This window comes from Rhinopithecus roxellana, chromosome 17 (genome assembly GCF_007565055.1).
Source record: "Rhinopithecus roxellana isolate Shanxi Qingling chromosome 17, ASM756505v1, whole genome shotgun sequence".
NCBI lineage: Eukaryota > Metazoa > Chordata > Mammalia > Primates > Cercopithecidae > Rhinopithecus > Rhinopithecus roxellana.
The window spans coordinates 66,693,489-66,712,870 of NC_044565.1; the positions used below are offsets into that span (position 1 = coordinate 66,693,489).

Consider the following 19,382-nt stretch of genomic DNA (forward strand, 5'->3'; position numbering starts at 1 on the left):
TTCGTATGTAAATGTATAGTATATATAAACGTTAATGGCATGGATTCAGAAGTCATCCTGCTTGAATTCATATATCTCTCACTTTCTGGATGAACCTCAGTTATCTCTTCAGTGGAATGAGGGAACTTCATAAGGTTTTTATGTATATTAAATGAAATAATATATATAAAGTGCATAAGTATAGCACCTGGAAAATAGTAAGCTGTCTCTACTACTGTTAATCCAGCTACTTCCCTGCAAGGCATATTCTTATCTTTCTGACATACAAAGTTTTTGAGACAGAGTAGAAAATCTCAAAAAGCAAGCTGTTGATTAAAATATAATGGCATTTGCAGTTTATAAACTGCATACTTATTAAATAAGCTGACTAGGCTTGTGTTTCCAGTGTGATCCTAAGGAGAGGAACACATGGCCTTAAGAGGAGATAAACAAAACTAGGATTACTTCTAGACCTATGTTTTGACAGCTATAAAGTTTATCTTTGAAGGCTGTCTGGTTGACATTGCATGTTGGCTAAGACGTTCCTTACAAATGTTGCAGTCATATAAAAAGAGAAACTGTGTGCTATTTTTTTTTTTTTTTTTTTTGGTTGTTTCCTGCTTGTACAGTGAGGAAGCACCCTGCCATAACTACATCAGGTGGGTTAAACTAATAAACAAATAGCCAGAGTGGCAGTGATAATGTTCTTTTGAAGATGTTGAAGTACTATTTGTCGCAGCTTCACTTAGTCATAACACATAGGCATCACTGCTGCTCTCCCAGAAAAATGGATGCATCTGTAATAAGCTATATAAACGGATGAAGTCTTTTAAGGATTTTTAAGATTTACTGTTTTTTTTTAAGCCTATTTAATGAAGCAGATTGCACACAATCCACACCTGAGCACCATACTGCTTACCTTGTGGCCATACCTCAAATTGTTTCTTAGCTTCCTTTCTGAAAAATGATTACCAACAATAATAATAAATTCAAGAAAAATAAGCATGAAAATACTTTCCTCTAACCCCCGCAAATGTAGCCAGTATAAAAAGTCCCAGTGTGCATATTTACCTTCCTGTACTGTTAAAGAAAACACGGTTGTGCTTCATTATCAAAAGTTGATTCTGGTAGATAGCAGAAGAGAATGTGAAATATGCAAAAATGTTTTCTTAGGATAGAAGGAATTGGCTAACATGGGAGTTCTTTTTTTAATGAGATAGTAACATAAGAAAATGTTTGGTCATGTACACAGATTTGGAAACCGTCACCACACAGCTGTGCTATCAAATTAGCCATACTTCCTTGACCTAGGCGATATTTTTTTTTTTTTACTAATATGAAGAATGAAAAATTTTTATTACTGTGACTTATCCTATCAAATTTTGACTATAAATTTCATTGAAATTATCATTATAATATCTAGGAAAAGTTTCACCTAGCAGGTAATAATTGTTCTCCAAAAGCAGGAGAGGAAAACCAGTCTCATCAACTAAGTATTAGTTGTGATAAAGTCTTTGGTCTTCTTATATTTTTATAAGGCAATGATGCATTCAGTGTACATATTAGAACTTCCTTATTGTTTTGGTCCATTCCCATTATTTCGGAGTGCATTTTAATTCTCAATTTGTTATTGATATAGATCAACCAAATATTACCCTGTGGTTGCTTATATATTTTTAGAGTTTCCCTTACATGCAGTTTTGCTTAACATGGGTCACAGTAAAGGATCATTTATAAAAGTAATGGATTGTTTCCTGTTTCTGCCAGCTGATTTGATCAATCTGAAGTTCCTTATGTACTATGAGTTACATAACCAGTATGGAATCTGTGTGGTACATTCTCATTTTAGTTGGGTGTTAACTGAATTAGCCATTTATATCCTTTAAATCATTGAGGACATTTTAATAAAGACTTGAACTGCTCTGTTCTTCATGTACCCTGCTCCAACAATATGGTTCACCTGGCTCTTACTCAAACACACCACATTAGCTTTCTATGGCCTCTACACATGCTCTTCCCTCACTACAAAATTTATTTTTCTGATCATCTCTTAGCTTACTCCCTAACTGCCTTTGCACAAATGTCACCTTTCATCAAAGCCTTTCCTAAACACCCTATTTAAAGCTATCCCACCACCCCTCGCAATTTCTAGTCCTCTTTTATTATTTTATCTGCCCCCTCATAGGACTTGTGACTTACTACCATTATACATATCTGATTCAATTATTATTTATTGCTTAAATTGTTATAATCATTATAAATCACTTATGGCTAATTAATATACATATTATGCTCAGTCATTTACTTGATTAGTTGTTAGCCTCAATTATATTTTATTTTTAATATATATTTTTAATTGACAAATAGAAAGTGTATAGATTGGTACAATATGGTGTTTGGAAATAAGCATATATTGTGGAATGACTAAATCAAGCTAAGTGACTTATGCAGTACCTTACATGCTTATCTTTTTTTGTGGTAAGAACACTTAAAATCTATTCTACTATCTTAGCAATTTAAAAATGGGCAAAGGACTTGAATAGACATTTCTTCAAAAAAAAAAAATACAAATGACCAACAGGTATATGAAAAGGTGCTCAACATCACTAATTATCAGAGAAATGCAAATCAGAACCACAATGATGTATCACCTAACACCTGTAAGGATGTCTATTAGAAAAACAAAATATAACAAGTGTTGACAAGGATATGGAGAAATAGAAATCTTTGTACACCTTGTACATTGTTGCAAGAGCATTGGTAGAACTACTTTGGAAAACTCTTTGTAATTATCTACTAAAGATGAATATATGCCTACTATATGACCCAGTATTTCTACTTTGAAGTGATGTAGCCAACAGAAAACATGCATACATGCACCAAAAGACATATACAAAAATGTTAATAGGACTTCTGGTTTCCAGTTCCACATGTAGGGAGCTTTAGAAGTTGCCTTTCCAACTCTAATAAGTAAAAAGCTGAGCAAACTGATAAATCAACCTTATTGGACCCAGGATAGGGGAGGACACAGGGAAACCCACTGTCCCCAAAAGACTAGAGAGACAGACTGGCAAATACCGAGAGCCACAAGTTACTAGAGCATGCAGTCACAAATAGAAACCCCCACAGGAAGCAGTGCCTTGGTAGAAAAACCTGAGCTGTAATTGATGAATTATAGGAGGTTCAGTATGAACAACTCTGTAAGTTTAAAACTCCAGGGGGACTCACTCATGGGGAAACCCTACTATTTTGTTAGACTTACCTACATGAGCTAAATTAGATTCTCCAAGTAAATATTGCAGAAAAATCCCTATGTGCTTCTGGCAGGGGGAGGATGAAATGAACCATTTTGAAATATGCCAGAGCACTGTGCTCTTCTTAACAAGGTCTGCCCCCAGGAGAAATTAGTTAGCTAAATCCTGACCTGCTGGGGTATTATTAGAGCCTGACCCAAGGGAAGGAAAATACCTAACTCTTGTCAGCTCTAACCTTCTGCATCAGAGAAGGGAAATACTAAACTCCAGAAAACTCTAGCCATCCTGTCCTGCCAAAGAGGGGAGAAGAATACTGAGGAAACACTTAGAAGTTTGTAGACCAGAGGCATATGCTTACTAAAAGACTGAGACTTAATCATAGGATGATGGAATATCTCTCCTCCCCTTTTCCCCACCTAACTACTGCATTACTAAAACCTGATTTACAGAAGTTCCTTTTACCTGGTACATCATGTCCAACTACCAAGAAAAAATTACTAGGCATACCAAAAGGAAAAAAAAAAAAATGAAAGAAAGAAAAGAAAAACAATCTGAGGAGAATAGAGCAAGCTTCAGACCCAGACAGGTAGGGATTCTGGAATTATCAGATGAGGAATTTAAATCCGCTATGATTAATATACTAATGGCTATAACAGATAAAGAAGGCATCATTCAAGAATAGGTAGACAATGTAAGAAGAGAGATGGAAATCCTAAGGAGAAAGCAAAGAGAAATACTAGAGAGTAAAAACACTGTAAAATAAAGAATGCCTTTGATGGGCTTATCAGTAGATTGAAAGTGGCTGAAGAAAGAGTCTCTGAGCCTAAGAATATCTCCCCCAAACTGAAAAGCAAAGAAAAAGGCTGGGAAAAGAAAAAAAAAAGAATAAGGACTGCAGGACAACTACAAAAGGTGAAACATATGCGTAAGGGGAATACTAGATGGAAAAGAAAGAGAAAAAGAAACAAGAAATATTTCAAACATTAATGACAGAGATATTTCTTAAATTAATGTCAAATATCAAAGTTCAGATCCAGGAGACTCAGAAAGAAAATAATAGGGGCTTGAAACTCAGATCTTCATAAAGAAAAGAAGAGCATCAAAGGGGAAATAAACAAAGATAAAAATGTTTATTTTTCTTATTCTTAATTTATCTAACTGATAAGTTTCTTCAAAATAATAATAGCAACAGTGCTTTTGATTATGTATGTTTATATGTTATATGTATGCCTACATATAAGTGAAATGAATGCAACAACACAAAGAGCAGGAGGGAAGACTTAGGATTATATTGTTTTTGTAAGATACACTATTTGTAAAGTGGTGTAGTGTTATTTAAAAGTGAACTTGGACTAGTTGTAAATGGATATTGCAAACCCTAGGGCAATCACTGGAAGTTTTTTTTTTTGTTGTTGTTTTTTTAAGTATAACTGACATGCCAAGAAAGGAGAGAAAATTGAATCATATAAAATGCTCAGTTAAAACCACAAAAGGCAGAAAATATGTGGAAGGTGAAAATAGGAACAAGAACAACAGAGAAAATACTGACAAATATAGTTGATATTAATTTAACTACCAATAACTTTAAACATCAGTGGTCTAAATGCACCAAATAGACCTAGCGTGGTGGCTCACACCTATAATCCCAGCACTTTGGGAGGCTGAGAAAGGAAGATCACTTGGGCCCAGGAGTTCGAGACCAGCCTGCGCAACATAGGGAGAGAGACCATCTCTACAAAAAATTTGAAAAATTAGCCAGGCATGGTGGTGTGTGCCTATAGTCCCAGCTACTCAGAAGGCTGAGGTGGGAGGATCTCCTCGAGCCTGGGAGGTCAAGGCTGCAGTGACAGAGTGAGATCCTGTCTCAAAAAAAAAAAAAAAAAGAAAAGAAAAGAAAAAGAAAAGCACTAATTAAAAGATTGTTAGAGTGGATCAAAAAAACAAGATTCAACTATATGTTGTTTAGAAGACACCCACTTTAAATATAAAGATACATGTAGATGAAAAGTAAATGGATGGAGAAAAATATACCAAGCTAACACTAATCAAAAGAAAACAGGAGTAGCTACATTTCAGACAAGGCAGACTTTCAAAGCAAAGAAAGTTATCTGGGATAAAAAAGGTCATTACATAATGATAAAGAGGTCAGTCCTCCAAGAAGACATAACAGTCCTTTACATGCATGTGCCTAGCAGCAAAGCATAAAACTATGTGAGGCAAAAACTGATAGAACTATGAGCATAAATACATGCATCCACTATCATAGTTGGAGATTTTAACACCCCTTTATCAGAAATGGACAGATCCGGCAGGCAGTAAATGGGTAAAGACATAGTTGAATCCAACAACACCATCAATCAACTTGTATAATTGACATCTATAGACTACTTCATCCAACGAGAGCAGAATACACATTCTTCTCAAGATCACATGGAACATTCACCAAGATAGACCACATTATGGTCCGTAAAGCACACATTAACAAATTTAGAATAGAAATTATATCATGCCTGCTCTCAGACCACAGTGGAATTTAGAAACCAATAAAGGAAAGATAACTGGAAAGTCCCAAAATACATGGAGATTAAACATGGATTAGAAAAGAAATTTCAGATAAATTAAGAAATAATTTTGAACTAAATGAAAATGAAAACAGAACTTATCAAAATTTATGAGATGCTGCAATGAGCCAGGATCATGCCATAAAATAATATATCAAAGATGCATGTACTCCGTGTCCATTGGAACACCCTTCACAATAGCAAAGTTAACAGGATCAACCTAAGTGTCCATCAGCAGATGAATGGATAAAGAAAATGTGTGTGTGCACAATGGAATACTACTCAGCCTTAAAAAGAAGTTTTGTCATGTGCAACAATGTAGATGGAGCTGGAGAATATTATGTTAAGGGAAATAAACCAGACACAGGAAGACAAATACCACATGTCCTCACTTATATGTGGAATCTGAAACAATAGAACTTACAGAGCAGGGAGTAGAATGGTGGTTACTAGAGTCTGGGGTGGTGGGCAGTGGGAGAAGGAGGGGAGGATGGTCAGAGGGTACGAAGCCTCAATTAGGAGGAATACAGTTTTTTCCTTTGGGACATACTGCACAGCATAGTAAGTATAGCAAAAACAGTCTTTATAACAAATGATACTGGAACAACTGAACATCCACATGCAAGAAAATGAATCTGGACACAGACCTTATACTTATCACAAAAACTAACTCAACGTGGATTATAGATCTAAATATGAAACACAACTATAAAATGACTAGAAGATAACATAGGAGAAAACCTAGATGACCTTGGATATGATGATGACTTTTTAGATACAAACCAAAGGTACAATCAATGAAAGAAATAACAGATAAGCTGAACTTCATTAAAATTAAAAGCTTCTACAGAAAGCAGGGTCAAGAGAATAAAAAGATAAGTCATAGACTGAGAGAAAATATTTGAAAAGACACATCTGATAAAAGACAAATCCAAAATATACAAGGAACTCAGAAAACTCAAGAAAAATATAAAACCTATTTAAAAATGGGTCAAAAACCTTAACAGACACCTCACCAAAGAAGGTATACAGATGACAAATAAACATGAGAAGATGTTCCACATCATATGGCATCAAGGAAATGTAAATTAAAAAGACAATGAGATAACGCCATACCTGTTAGAATGGCCACAATTCAGAACACTGACAATAAATACTGAAAAGGATATAGAAACAAACAGCAGGATATGGAGCACCTCTCATTCATTACTGGTGGGAATCAAAATAGTCCAACCACCTGGAAGACAATTTGGTGATTTCACACAAAACTAAACATATTCTTACCATGTGTTCCAGCAATTGTGCTCTTAGATATCTACCCAAAGAAGTTGAAAACTTAGTGCACATGGACATTTATAGCAGCTTTATTCATAATTGCCAAAACTGACAAGCAACCAGTATTTCCTTCAGTAGGTGAATGAATAAATACACTATGGTACATTCAGATGATAGAATATTTTTTAGCATTAAAAAGAAATGAGGGGGCCTGGACATGGTGGGTCATGTGTGTAATTCCAGCACTTTGGGAGGCCAAGGCAGGGGGATCATTTGATCCCAGGAGTTCAAGACCAGCCTGGGCAACATAGGGAGACCCTGTCTCTATAAAAATATAAAAAATGAACCAGGAATGGTGGGGCACACCTGTAGTCCCAGTTACTTGGGAGGCCGAGGTGGGAGGATCACTTGCACTCAGGACGTCAAGGCTGCAGTGAGCTGTGATTTTGCCTAGTTATGGGCTGAGAGGGTTGTGAGTGGTGGTTCTTCTCAGTCTGAACAGATCTCTAGTCATTCTAAAACCCAGTCATTTGTCATTACTGTACAGAAGAAACAATAAGTAATGGACCTATCCCTTAAGAAAAACTCTCATCAAAGTATGCTTCTTTATTGTAGGTACTTCGCGCCTTTCTGCTGTTTCCAACAATTGAACGAATGTCTGAGTCACCCAATGGCAGAATTGCCACTCCACTTTTGTGCTGGTTTCGATATGTTCTCTATGTTACTGGCTACTTATTATTGAAACCGTGTCCTGAGAAAATCAAGTCCTTGCTAATCAGAAGGTGCCTTCAATTAATGAACCTGGAGAATGAATTTTCGCCATTGAATGTATTAGAACCATTCTGCCTTGGTAAGCACAGATTTTAAAATGTATGTGTTTATTCTTGTATCGCAAAGTGTTTACACAATACTCTCTGACAGTGGACAAATATCAAGCAAGGAATTATTTACTAGTTTTTTATTTTTCTCTTCCAAAAGTTTAAAACTAGAAATAAATAAAATTAGAAATAGAATGAGGGAATTTTTACATGAGAAATTAGACAGAAAAGCCTCATCATTTTAATTTTATCATACGTTTCTGATTCTTCACTCTAGCTGCAGGATGGTGAGAAACACTTCTTCTGCACATAGTACATAGTATATACGGAGTCCCTACAGGAATCCTGGGTATGCCTGTTAGCTCAGTGGGAGTACTTTACAAAAAACAGCAGAAGGACACAAAGCCTAATACTCTTATAGAGTTAACAGGTTGTTTTTATTTTCCTTGTTTAAATGTTTTGGGAGATTTTAAATCATAGAAGTAATAAATAGTTGTCATGGTAATGTATTTTAATACTGGGTGCTTTGCTGATTGTATTGTATGAATATGCTAGGAAATGTTTTTGTGACTACTTTTTGGCTTCAAAAGTTGTTTTAAAATATAATTTATCGTTTTAGATCATACTGTTCTATATTATATTTATAAATGACTTTCATAATAAAGTAGTCCTAGTTTCTTAATCTATAAGGTGGGGATAACAATACCCCATACTTCAAATGTTATTCTAGCGTTAAATGTGATAAAATATGCAAAGCTTCTATCTGGTATTTTATTTATAACAGACCTCCAATGAATGATGTAACAATTAGTTGCAGCAGTCGCTAATGGCACTTTCTAAGCTTTTACCTGTGATCCTCAAAAGAACTAATAAGGTTTATATTGCTATTGTCCCCCTTTTAAATGAAGCAACTGAGGTACAAAGAGGTTACATGATTGCCCAAAGTTATACAACTAGTATGTAGTGTTGAAGCCCAGGCATTCTGCCGCTGTATTGCATTTCCTTTCTTTTTTTTTTTTTTTTTTTTTTTTTTTTTGAGACAGAGTCTTGCTCTGTCGCCCAGGCTGGAGTGCGGTGGCCAGATCTCAGCTCACTGCAAGCTCCGCCTCCCGGGTTCACGCCATTCTCCTGCCTCAGCCACCCGAGTAGCTGGGACTACAGGCGCCCGCCACCTCGCCCGGCTAGTTTTTTGTATTTTTAGTAGAGACGGGGTTTCACCGTGTTAGCCAGGATGGTCTCGATCTCCTGACCTCGTGATCCGCCCGTCTCGGCCTCCCAAAGTGCTGGGATTACAGGCTTGAGCCACCGCGCCCGTCTGCATTTCCTTTCACCATAGCTGCTGCTATTGCCCTAGTTAATGATAACAGCAGGACTCCTGAGTAAAGTTTTCCATACTCAGCTGTATTAAGAATGCCATAAGGTCACATGCGTAATGAACTAGAAACAAGTTAACAGCCCTGCCTGTTCAATTGTACAGCTGCAGTTCGTATGGGAGGTATTTTTCTAAATATGTAACAAGAAGCAGTCCTCACAAATACAAAATTCAGTATATTTATCCTATTGATAGATTTTTCCCCCTTCCATTTTCCCCCCAATTTCCACTCTTTAATATAGCCTTAGCATAGTGGTTAAAAAAGATGAGATAGGAAGAGGGGAAGCAAGGGCTAAGGACAGTCATGGAAATTGCCAGAGGTTGAAGTTGGAAATATCCCTTAAAGACCATTTGGTCCAACTCCTCATCTCTCCACCATATTGTTACAGGAAAGGGGTCCCGATCCACACCCTAAGAGAGGGTTCTTGGATCTCGTGCAAGAAAGAATTCAGGGTGAGTCTGCAGTGCAAAGCAAAACCAAGTTTATTAAGTGAGTAAAGTGGTGAAAGAATAGCTCCTCCATAGACAGAGTAGGATACTCCTGAAAATAAGGGATACCCACCCCAGGTACAATGCTTGTATATATAGGGAGATGTGTTGTGCTACAAGTTTGTGATAAAGGATTAATTTTCTTAATTACTATATTTTGCAAGAATCGATATTATTATTATTATTATTATTATTATTATTATTATTTTGAGATAGAGTCTCACTCTGTCACCCAGGCTGGAGTGCAGTGGCATAATCTCGGTTTACTGCAACCTCCGCTTCCCAGGTTCAAGTGATTCTCCTGCCTCAGCCTCCCGAGTAGCTAGGACAACAGGCAAGCACCACTGTGCCCAGCTAATTTTTGTATTTTTTTTAGAGACGGAGTTTCACCATGCTGGCCAGGCTGGTCTCAAACTCCTGACCTCGTGATCCACCCATCTCAGCCTCCCAAAGTGCTGGGATTAGAGGCGTGAGCCACCGCACCCAGCCCAAGAATCGATATTACTATCTTTGAAGCAAAATTAGGAATGCCTTTGTTCTCCAGATATCAGGATATCTGGACACTCCCAAGTCTGAGTCTGTTTTAGTAAACATTATTAATTTGTTCCCTTAACTTTAAACATCTAGAGGCTCGGAGTGCCTTACTTTCTGAGACTACAGTCCAGCAAGTTTCAGCCTCATTTTCCTAGCCCACACTCAAAATGAAGTCTCTCTGGTTCAAAGGCCTCTGACAATATTATGGAACAGATGCCTACTGGTGAAAATGATACTGACAAGAAGTCAGAAACCCTCAACTCTCATTTTGGTTCTGTCCTAGAGTCACTCTGTAGCTTCCGTTTAATTACTTCCCCTCATTGATTTTCAGATGTTGATTACATCAAAAGTTAGAGCCAGTCTACCTTTGGAAATTACTTGAGACCCAATGGAATCAACATTTGAAATTCTGGCAAATATATGTAAAATTCTCCACATATACTTTGATAAGATCATTTTACTTCTCTTTACAGGTTTGTTTGTCCCTCCTAGCCCCTTGTTGCTCTTTGCCATTTTCTTTTTGTGTTGTAGAATGGATTTTATAAAGCATTCTTTAGTTACAGATTCCATTTTCCTCCTGGGATTTCTGCTTCCTGGAAGATAGAGTAAAGGGACTTTCCACTATTTCTCCTGCTAAGTACAAAAAAACCCTGGATATTATCTATAAAACAACATTAAGAAGACTATACAAGGTAGAGAATAGAAAGCAGGCTATGTAGGGACTTTGGGACCCAAGCAATAAACACAGTGGTGAGTTCCCTAGGTTTTCTTTTTATCACATATATCCTAGGTGTGGAGCCAGCAACCCAGAAATACCAAAGGTAGAGACTTTTAAAGGCCCCAACAAAAGCCTACTCTCTCTAGCCCAAAGACCAGGAAAGGAGCAGTGTTTCATAGAGTAGGAAAAAATAGTCTTCTCCCTACCTTGTATACAAAAGACAGATTAACAAGAAAAATATATAAATTTATTAACATTATATTTCATATGTACATGGGAGATACCCAGAGAAATGAATAAATCTCAAAGAAGTGGCTTCTGAGTTCAGACTTAAATACTAAATACTTCAACTAAAACAAAGAAAAGAAGTCAGTAATGGGAGGTAACCACTGTATATAAGACAAAAGTTTCTTATGCAGATTTACGTTGGTGCCCTTTGCATTGATAATAGAATCCCTGGTGATTTAGAGTCATCCTTCATGGTACAGAGAGGAAAACACCCATTCAAATGGAAATTCCTTTATAGATGTGAATTTCCCTTTAAAAAGGGAACTTCTCCATTTTTAGAGCTTCTCCTGTGTCTCCAGTTTCTCAAAATACTCAGTTTAAAATAATCTTTTTGCCCAAGAGGCATCTTTAGGGATGGTATATTTTGGGTCCCCTACAGTCATTTTGAGGTAGTATATTCTGGTCTTCAGTACTTTCTTTCTTTATTATTATTATATATTTTTTGAGACAGAGTCTCACTCTGCCACCCAGGCTGGGGTGCAGTGGCTCAATCTCGGCTCACTGCAACCTCCGCCTCCTGGGTTCAAGCAATTCTCCTGCCTCAGCCGCCCAAGTAGCTGGAAATACAGGTGCCCGCCACAGCTCCCAGCAAATTTTTGTATTTTTAGTAGAGAGGGGGTTTCACCATATTGGCCAGGCTGGTCTCAAACTCCTAACCTCAGGTGATCCACCCACCTTGGCCTTCCAAAATGCTGGGATTATAGGCACGAGTCACCGCAACTGGCCTCTGGTCTTTAATACTTTCTAAAAGAAACCTTTAGACAGTAACTCCTCTACTCTACTCCAGCTATCTCCAGCCATGCTTACAGAGATTGAGTGGACTTTACCCTCTCCCCAGCAGTAATGAAGCACCCCCTCTCTTTCCCTGCTCTCGGGTACTGTCCCAGAAGAGGCTGAGTAGAGAGCGAAGACTTTCATCACTGCCCTGCAGTAATGGGTCTACCATCGCCACTACCCCCATGTTATCAGTAAAGGTCATGTGGGAGAAGTAGCAAGGGACTCCCAATTGTCCCAGCCAAGATGGTAACAGTGGAAGCCTAGTACAGAGTCAGAATTGCTTTCCCTACCCAGCAGCTATAAGGAGCCCCTTCACCCCTTGGGTGTCAATGTAGCAGGATGAGCCTCAGACAAAACTCCTCAGACACTGAGTTAAAGAAAGAGGGTGTTTATTCGGCCAGCGGCATCAGCAAGACTCCTGTTTCAAGAGCCGAGCTCCCCGAGTGAGCAATTCCTGTCCATTTTAAGAGCTCACAACTCTAAGGGGGTGAGCATGAGAGGGTCGTGATCGATTGAGCAAGCAGGGGGTACGTGACTGGGGGCTGCATGCACTGGTAATTAGATCGGAACAAAACAGGATAGGGATTTTCACAGTGCTTTTCTATGCAATGTCTGTAATCTATAGATAACATAACGGATTAGGTCAGGGGTTGATCTTTAACTACCAGGCCTAGGGTGTGGGACTGGGCTGTCCGCTTGTGGATTTCATTTCTGCCTTTTAGTTTTTACTTTTTCTTTCTTTGGAGGCAGAAATTGGGCCTAAGACAATATGAGGGATGGTCTCCTCCTTTACTCCCCGCCTTTGAGACTCTCACTCAATAGTGGGAGTTCTCACTTTCATTTTTACTACGTATGTCTTCTTGCAAGACAGATCGATAGTGATTCATATAGTACACTTGTGCTGAAGCATTTTGGTGAACTAAGGTAGCAATGAAGCTTTTTATCGTTTGAAGAAGTACAGATAGCAAACAAGGGAGCAGTAAGCAGGTTCCTATTACTATTATAACTCTTATTGTAAGAGTTTTAAATCCTCCTAGCACTGGGAACCATTTTCTAAACATGACCCCAGGATCAAATCCATGCCACACTTGCATGGGCACATGTGCCAATTTTGTCATATCTCTAACTGTGTCTTCAACTACTTGCCCTTGATTATCTATGTGTAGGCAGCAATGAGTAAGGTTAAATTTTCTACAGACCTCTCCTTCAGCTGCTAGCAAGTAGTCAAGAGCTAATCTATTTTGATAGATAGCATTTCTCATCTGATCTTCTTGCCGGGCCAGAATAGTCAAGGCTCTGCTGGTTTTATTAGTGATTATTTTTAAGACAGCTTGTAACCGTATGATTTGGTTGATCATGTAAATGGGGGTCTGGTATCCTCATGAGCCGTCTTGTGCCTAAGTAGCAGGCCTATAATATTGTATGATTCTCTCAGAGGGCCATTTATCATTTTTTCAATTTCCTATAGCTATGCTTCTCTTTTCGTGGGAAGCATAGACAGGGAAACCTAGGAGTTTGCCTGTTTTTATGGGCAGTAGGAAGAAAGATGGTTTAATAGTGTCAATAACACAACTACCTGCCTACTGGTCAGGTAATTTGGCATAAGCTGTAAGCCTACATATCTAGTATAGTCTAGTGGGGGCTGTCCAGTCCTGGTGGGACTCCGGGTGGGTCCACACAGTTTGCAACTTTGGGAATTTACTAAATGGATTTCTCTCTGTGTGATTTGAACTCCACCAAGTGACTGTTTCTGTGGTACCATTATACAGTTTCTGTTTCAGACAACTAAGTCATCCTACAGGGTGAGTGAATTCTTTTCTTTCTCTAGCTATGCAATATTGTCCAATAATTGAGGCTTTTAGGACCTAGAAATTATCAGGGTGATTCTTTTGAGCTGGGAATTCATCAGGAACTGGATCTGTAAGTACTCATTATTGGGCTTCCGTGGCCGTTGATCTCCTATTACAGTTCCTCCACATACATAACATGAAGTGACATTGAGAGACTGGGCTCCATGCTCAGCTAATTGCAAAAACAAATTTCTTGTTTTTCCTGGAATTTCTGGTACTGGCACATTTAGTTCATCATAGAAAGTTTGAAACACTAGCTCAGGAAAGCGTTTATAAACTTCTCCTCGAACCAAGATATTTACTTGAGGATTCAGTCCAGCCCCATCAATTCCTAAGGTCGCACGCTCCTCTTTTTTCCAGCGAGGATCAAGGGGATTGGTTATTACTAGCTCTAAGGGGTTACATTGTCCTTTAGTACAGGAAGGGTCATTTTTTCCTTTCTGAAGGTGGACTGGATCCTTTTCATTTTTTTTTTTAATCTAAGTGGCCTAAATGACACAAGACCAGTATTTACATTTATTTCCACACAGTCCTAATTTGTGACAGATGTACTTATTTTCTGCCATATAGCCTCTTAGTTCTAATTAAGAGAACTACACCTTATTCCTAACTTATTACTATTAATGACAGCACAGGCATCAAATTTTAAGGTGACTTGTTTGGGCACCTCTTTTTCTTCTGTTTTGGCTAACACTTCACTCGTATCATTTATGAGCCTCCACCAGTCCTCAGTCCTTAATCTTATTTTTAAAAAACTCTGGTCATGGGAGGCTCAGATGGGGCATAACACACATCAGGTTGGTCATTTCGTGGGCTACATACCCTGTATAGAATAACATTATACAAACAAGTTCTTTTTAGAGTTCCAGTACACTTAAAATAACCATAAAATAATAGGACCATAGCAAACTTTTGTCCTGCCTCAGTGACTTGATGTATACACTGGGAACAGTCCTCAGTCTGAGGAAGGTCAGTTGAAGTCGTTACTATAAAAGTCCAAATTTTAAGGAAAATGAGTCCCGCAATGAGTTTTCTCATGCTTTGGCTGTGCATGGACCAGTCAGCTTCCGGGTGTGACTGGAGCAGGGTTTGTCTTCGTCTTCAGAGTCGCTTTGCAGGGGTTGGCAAAGCTGCTCCTGTCCACGTACTGCTCACAGTCTACTGATATTTCAGGATGGTTTCGGAGCTTGGGCCTGCTAGAATAAACTGAGTCCAACACCTCTACACAGTTATGTTTAACTGGGATCTCTGATACCGGGAGCAAGGTGGTGGGGTTTAGGGTATTGCAAACTTCAGTGGTTATGTGGGGATTGTCACATAGCAAGCTTTGGTACTTGGTTAATCTAGCATTTGTTATCTGATGATGTCCTTTGATAGTCATTAAAGTTACCACAGCATGGGGGGCCTTTATATTCAGGTTTTGTCTAAGGGTTAGTTTATTTGCTTCTTGTGCTAACAGGGCCGTTGCTGCTAGGGCCGTTACCTGGGGGCCAGCCTTTGGAAATCCTATCTAGTTGTTTTGAGAGATAGGCCACTGGCCTTGGCCAGGGCCCCACAGTCTGCATTAAAACTCCAGCTGCCATTTTTTTCTCTTTCTGACCTGTAGAGTGTAAAGAGTTTTGTCAGGTCAGGTAGCCTCAGGGCTGGGACCGACATGAGTTTTTCTTTTAACTCATGAAAAGCTTATTTCTGTTGGTTGTAATAGATGTAGTGTATCTAATCTACATTTTTATTAACTGTCACCTACTCAAATATTGACTCAAATCCTGCAGCTATTTGATTTCAAGCTTTAAATTGATCTGGTATTCCTCGTGGGACTCCAGTTGCGTCTAAATAGACGTGAGAGTCGAAAGACTTATAAGGGGCTTCTCTCGCTTTACGATGTCTTATTTTTTTTCCTTCTGGTTGATGAAATGCCAGGGTGAAAGGGATAACCAATTGGACTAAAGTACAAGTGCCACTCCACTTATTCGGCAGAGTGCCCAGTAAAGGTCCGCCACAATACCACCACACATCCGCTCAGGGGTGAACAAGGGCTGACTGATTGATAAGCTCTTGAAAATTCTTAAGCTCACTGCATCCTTTCAGGTCTCCAAGGGATACTAAGTTTCCTCCCTGTCGTGAGAGACACGAAGTGAACTTAGTGTTGGGAGACAGAAGCTGGATGGCCCTTGGGGGCTGACCTGCAGGGTGCCAGACTTTGGGATATGGCAGAGAGAGTTTGGCACGACTTATTACTCCAGCCTGTAGAATCCTGGAAAAGAGCTACCATGCAGCCCACACCTGGTTGACTGGAGGACCACCTTAGTGGAAAGGGGACAGTCTGGGCCTCTGGCCTGCCATGTGCACAAGGATAACAATTGCTCTTGTTTAACATGCAGATGGAATATTTGATCTATTTTAATCATGCATTTGCATCTTGGTATCCTGTCTTAATTGCTAAAGTTTATTTTAAGTCTTTAACTTCTATGATCTTCTAGTAAAATGAATGTATGGTTTTAGGAAACTACAGAAACTGGTTGGGGCAGTCCATCCTTGCTCTTTAGTGGTCCACAGAACGTTGGATCAACTATGGCATGTAAGCTCTATATTGGGGGGCAAGAATCCTGGTTGGCACTGGGGTCTTTATTGAAATCTCCCTGGATTAAATGGTCCTAGTTTACTAATGCCCAGTCTGAGGAGAGTCAGAAGGGACAGAAGTACTTTTCTGAAGTAGAAAGCTGTCTTTGACTTGGCAAGTCCTCATAGATACTAACAAGGCAAGCATTAAATACAGTAGTTTGAGGCAAAATTGACTTGGTTATGTTAATAACTAGATGGTCAGCAATAGAACGAGGAAAGAAAAAAGAGTAATAGAATAGATGAAAAGAGTTAAATTTTTCTTAGCTTTAATTTGGTAGGGTTTCCCCCGGGACTATGGCCCATGACTCTGGAGGGGGTGGCACTTTCTTGACTTGGGTGTGATGAGTCCATTCTTTTTTTTTTTTTTTTTCTGTAAGAACAGCAGTCTTGGTGGTTAGCAGCACAAGGTAGGGTCCTTCCCAGGCTGGCTCAAGTTTTTCTTCTTTCCACCCTTTGATGAGAACATGATCTTCAGGCTGGTGCTGGTTTACCAGAAATTCTAGGGGTGGTACATGTGCTAAAAGACTTTTAGTTTTTGAGAGAAAGGAAAGTGGAAGATAAACCAAGTATATAATTTTTAAGAAACTGACCTTTTGTTTTAAATGTGGGGACCTTGGCAGTGGACTTTATAGTCCTTAGCGCCTTTTTACTGAGAATTTTCCTTTAGCACCTATTTTTATTAGTTTTTAAACTAAAGAAAGCCAAATACTATTTTATATTTAACAATGCTTCTCGTATGATTTTTATACCAGATAAACTAAATTTTATCTTTATATTAGTGTGTTATTAATGTTAAACCTAATTTTAATAAAACCTTGTAGAGATATTTATCTAATTTTTAATGTTTGACCATAAGGTAAGATTTTATAGACTCTTTTTAAACTTTTATGATTTTTGTTAAAGAGCAGGTTGGTGCTTTAAGAAAAACCTGTTATGCTTTTACTTTAATGTCCAGTTCATAGAAATACTGGATGATACTTCTTTAACTTTAGCTAATATGTTTACACACAGAATTTTCTTTACAATTAACATTTTAAAACTTGCTTAAACTTTCAAAACAATATTTTTTATTAACTTTTCAATGTAGGTAAAAATGTACATTCTTATGCCTCCTTATAATCCTTTCACCAAAGGTATATTTTACTTTTCTTATACACCTTGCACATAAACTTTTTTTTTTTTTTCAGTAGTTTTACATTCAGGAGGCCTAGTTACTTTTAAATTATACAATATTTTTTGCATAAATTCTTTTTTGTAACATTTTTCTGTTTCATGACTTTTGCAGACAGTTCTTCGACATGCCTCAACTTTCTGACTTACTACAAATATTTCTTTCTTTAAACAACCAATTAATTTATTTCAGGATAAGAATTTACCATATAATACTCTTTTTATTTAAATTCTACCGCCCAGCTTTTTTTTCCTTTTCTTTTTTTTCCTTAGGATACTTTTGAACTGATGAGGTGTGCTCACAATGAGGTTTCCTCTGAGAGTTTTTTTTTTTTTACTTTGTTGTTGTTGTTGTTAGCAAAGCAGTTGCCACTATGGATTGAATGCATTTGGGCCATCCGTGGGTTACTGGGTTAAGAATGTTTGATTGGAAGGCCTCAGTGCTTTCGGGATACACCCTTGTTTACACTGACAACAAAGTGGTATTGGGGTGTTATAGGGTTACAGAGAATACCTTCAATTATCAATTATAGGTTTTTAATTTACCTTGGCTTTTAAAGGAATAGGGTACACTTTTTTTTCTTAACTACTTGTATATCTCTTTCTTTTTCTCTTTGACTTTGTCTCTCTCTTTAACTTTCCTTTTACCTCTGTCTCTTCTCTCTCTCTGCCTCTCTCTCTTTCTTTCTCTCTCTCTCTCTCTCCTTGACTCCCTCTTTGTCTGTCTCTTCCTCTCTCTCTTTGCCTTTTTTCTTCTCTGTCTCTTTCCTTTCTCTCTCTCTGCTTGTCTTTCCTTGCCTCTGCCAGCCACTTATGCTGCTGTTATCTCAACCACTGTGTGTTGGGGACGGGGGTCTAAAACCAGCTGTAACCAAGTGTCTATATACGGGAACTGGTCTGGGTTCCCTGACTTACAGGTTACCTTGTGCCATACCTTTGAAACAAGGGACCTGTCCAGGCTTCCTTCTAATGGCCAACCTACCTCTAATGCTGGTCAGTCTATCTTACACAAAGTTTTAAGTTTTCCTAGTGTCACAGTACTCCATGGTCTCCTTTAAATTCTTTTTTGAAATTTTTTCAACATAGTTCCTAGTAGGGTGGGCTTATTTGTGCCTGACCTCTGCTTCTTCGAGACAAAACACCACGCTGACAACACACGCACACCACAGAACAAAGAACGGGTAAAAAGGGCACACACACACTTTTGCCGTTAGCACCAAACCAAAATCAAAATATCCAGAAATCTAAGCCAGGTCAAAAACAAAACCAAAGTATCAAGCAATCCAAGTCAAGCCAAAAACAAAAACCAAAGTGCCAGTACAGGCACACCATGGGTGATCAGGCCACACTTCCACTCAAATGGAGTGGGCAAGTTCCCAAGACCGGTCCTGTCAAGCAATTCAAACCAAGTCAAAACCAAAACCAAAGTGCCAATAAAGGCACACCGTGGGTGATCAGGCCATGCTTCCACTCAAACAGAGTGGGCAAGTTTCAAAGACTAGTCTTACCAAGTTTTAGATGTCCAGAATCCAAGTGCCCGTTCCTTTCCGGTGTGCAGCCACTGCATTGATCCTCCACGGGGGCCTGCCACACACTGCTCTGGCGAGGCGTCCCACCAGGGCAAATGCCTACCCGGGAGCACTCTCAGGATCCGCGTCACTCGGGCTGGTCAGAG

General features: G+C 38.6%; 1 protein-coding gene across 3 annotated transcripts in view; it reads left to right on the forward strand.

Moving 5' to 3' along the window:
* Positions 1-19,382, forward strand: part of LDAH (lipid droplet associated hydrolase) — a 152,954-nt gene that overhangs the window by 76,919 nt on the left and 56,653 nt on the right. For all 3 annotated transcript variants that reach the window (XM_010383002.2, XM_030921523.1, XM_030921524.1), the window contains one exon: positions 7,685-7,919. In XM_010383002.2, the coding sequence (XP_010381304.1) occupies positions 7,685-7,919 (235 nt within the window). The remainder of the gene's footprint in view (positions 1-7,684; positions 7,920-19,382) is intronic.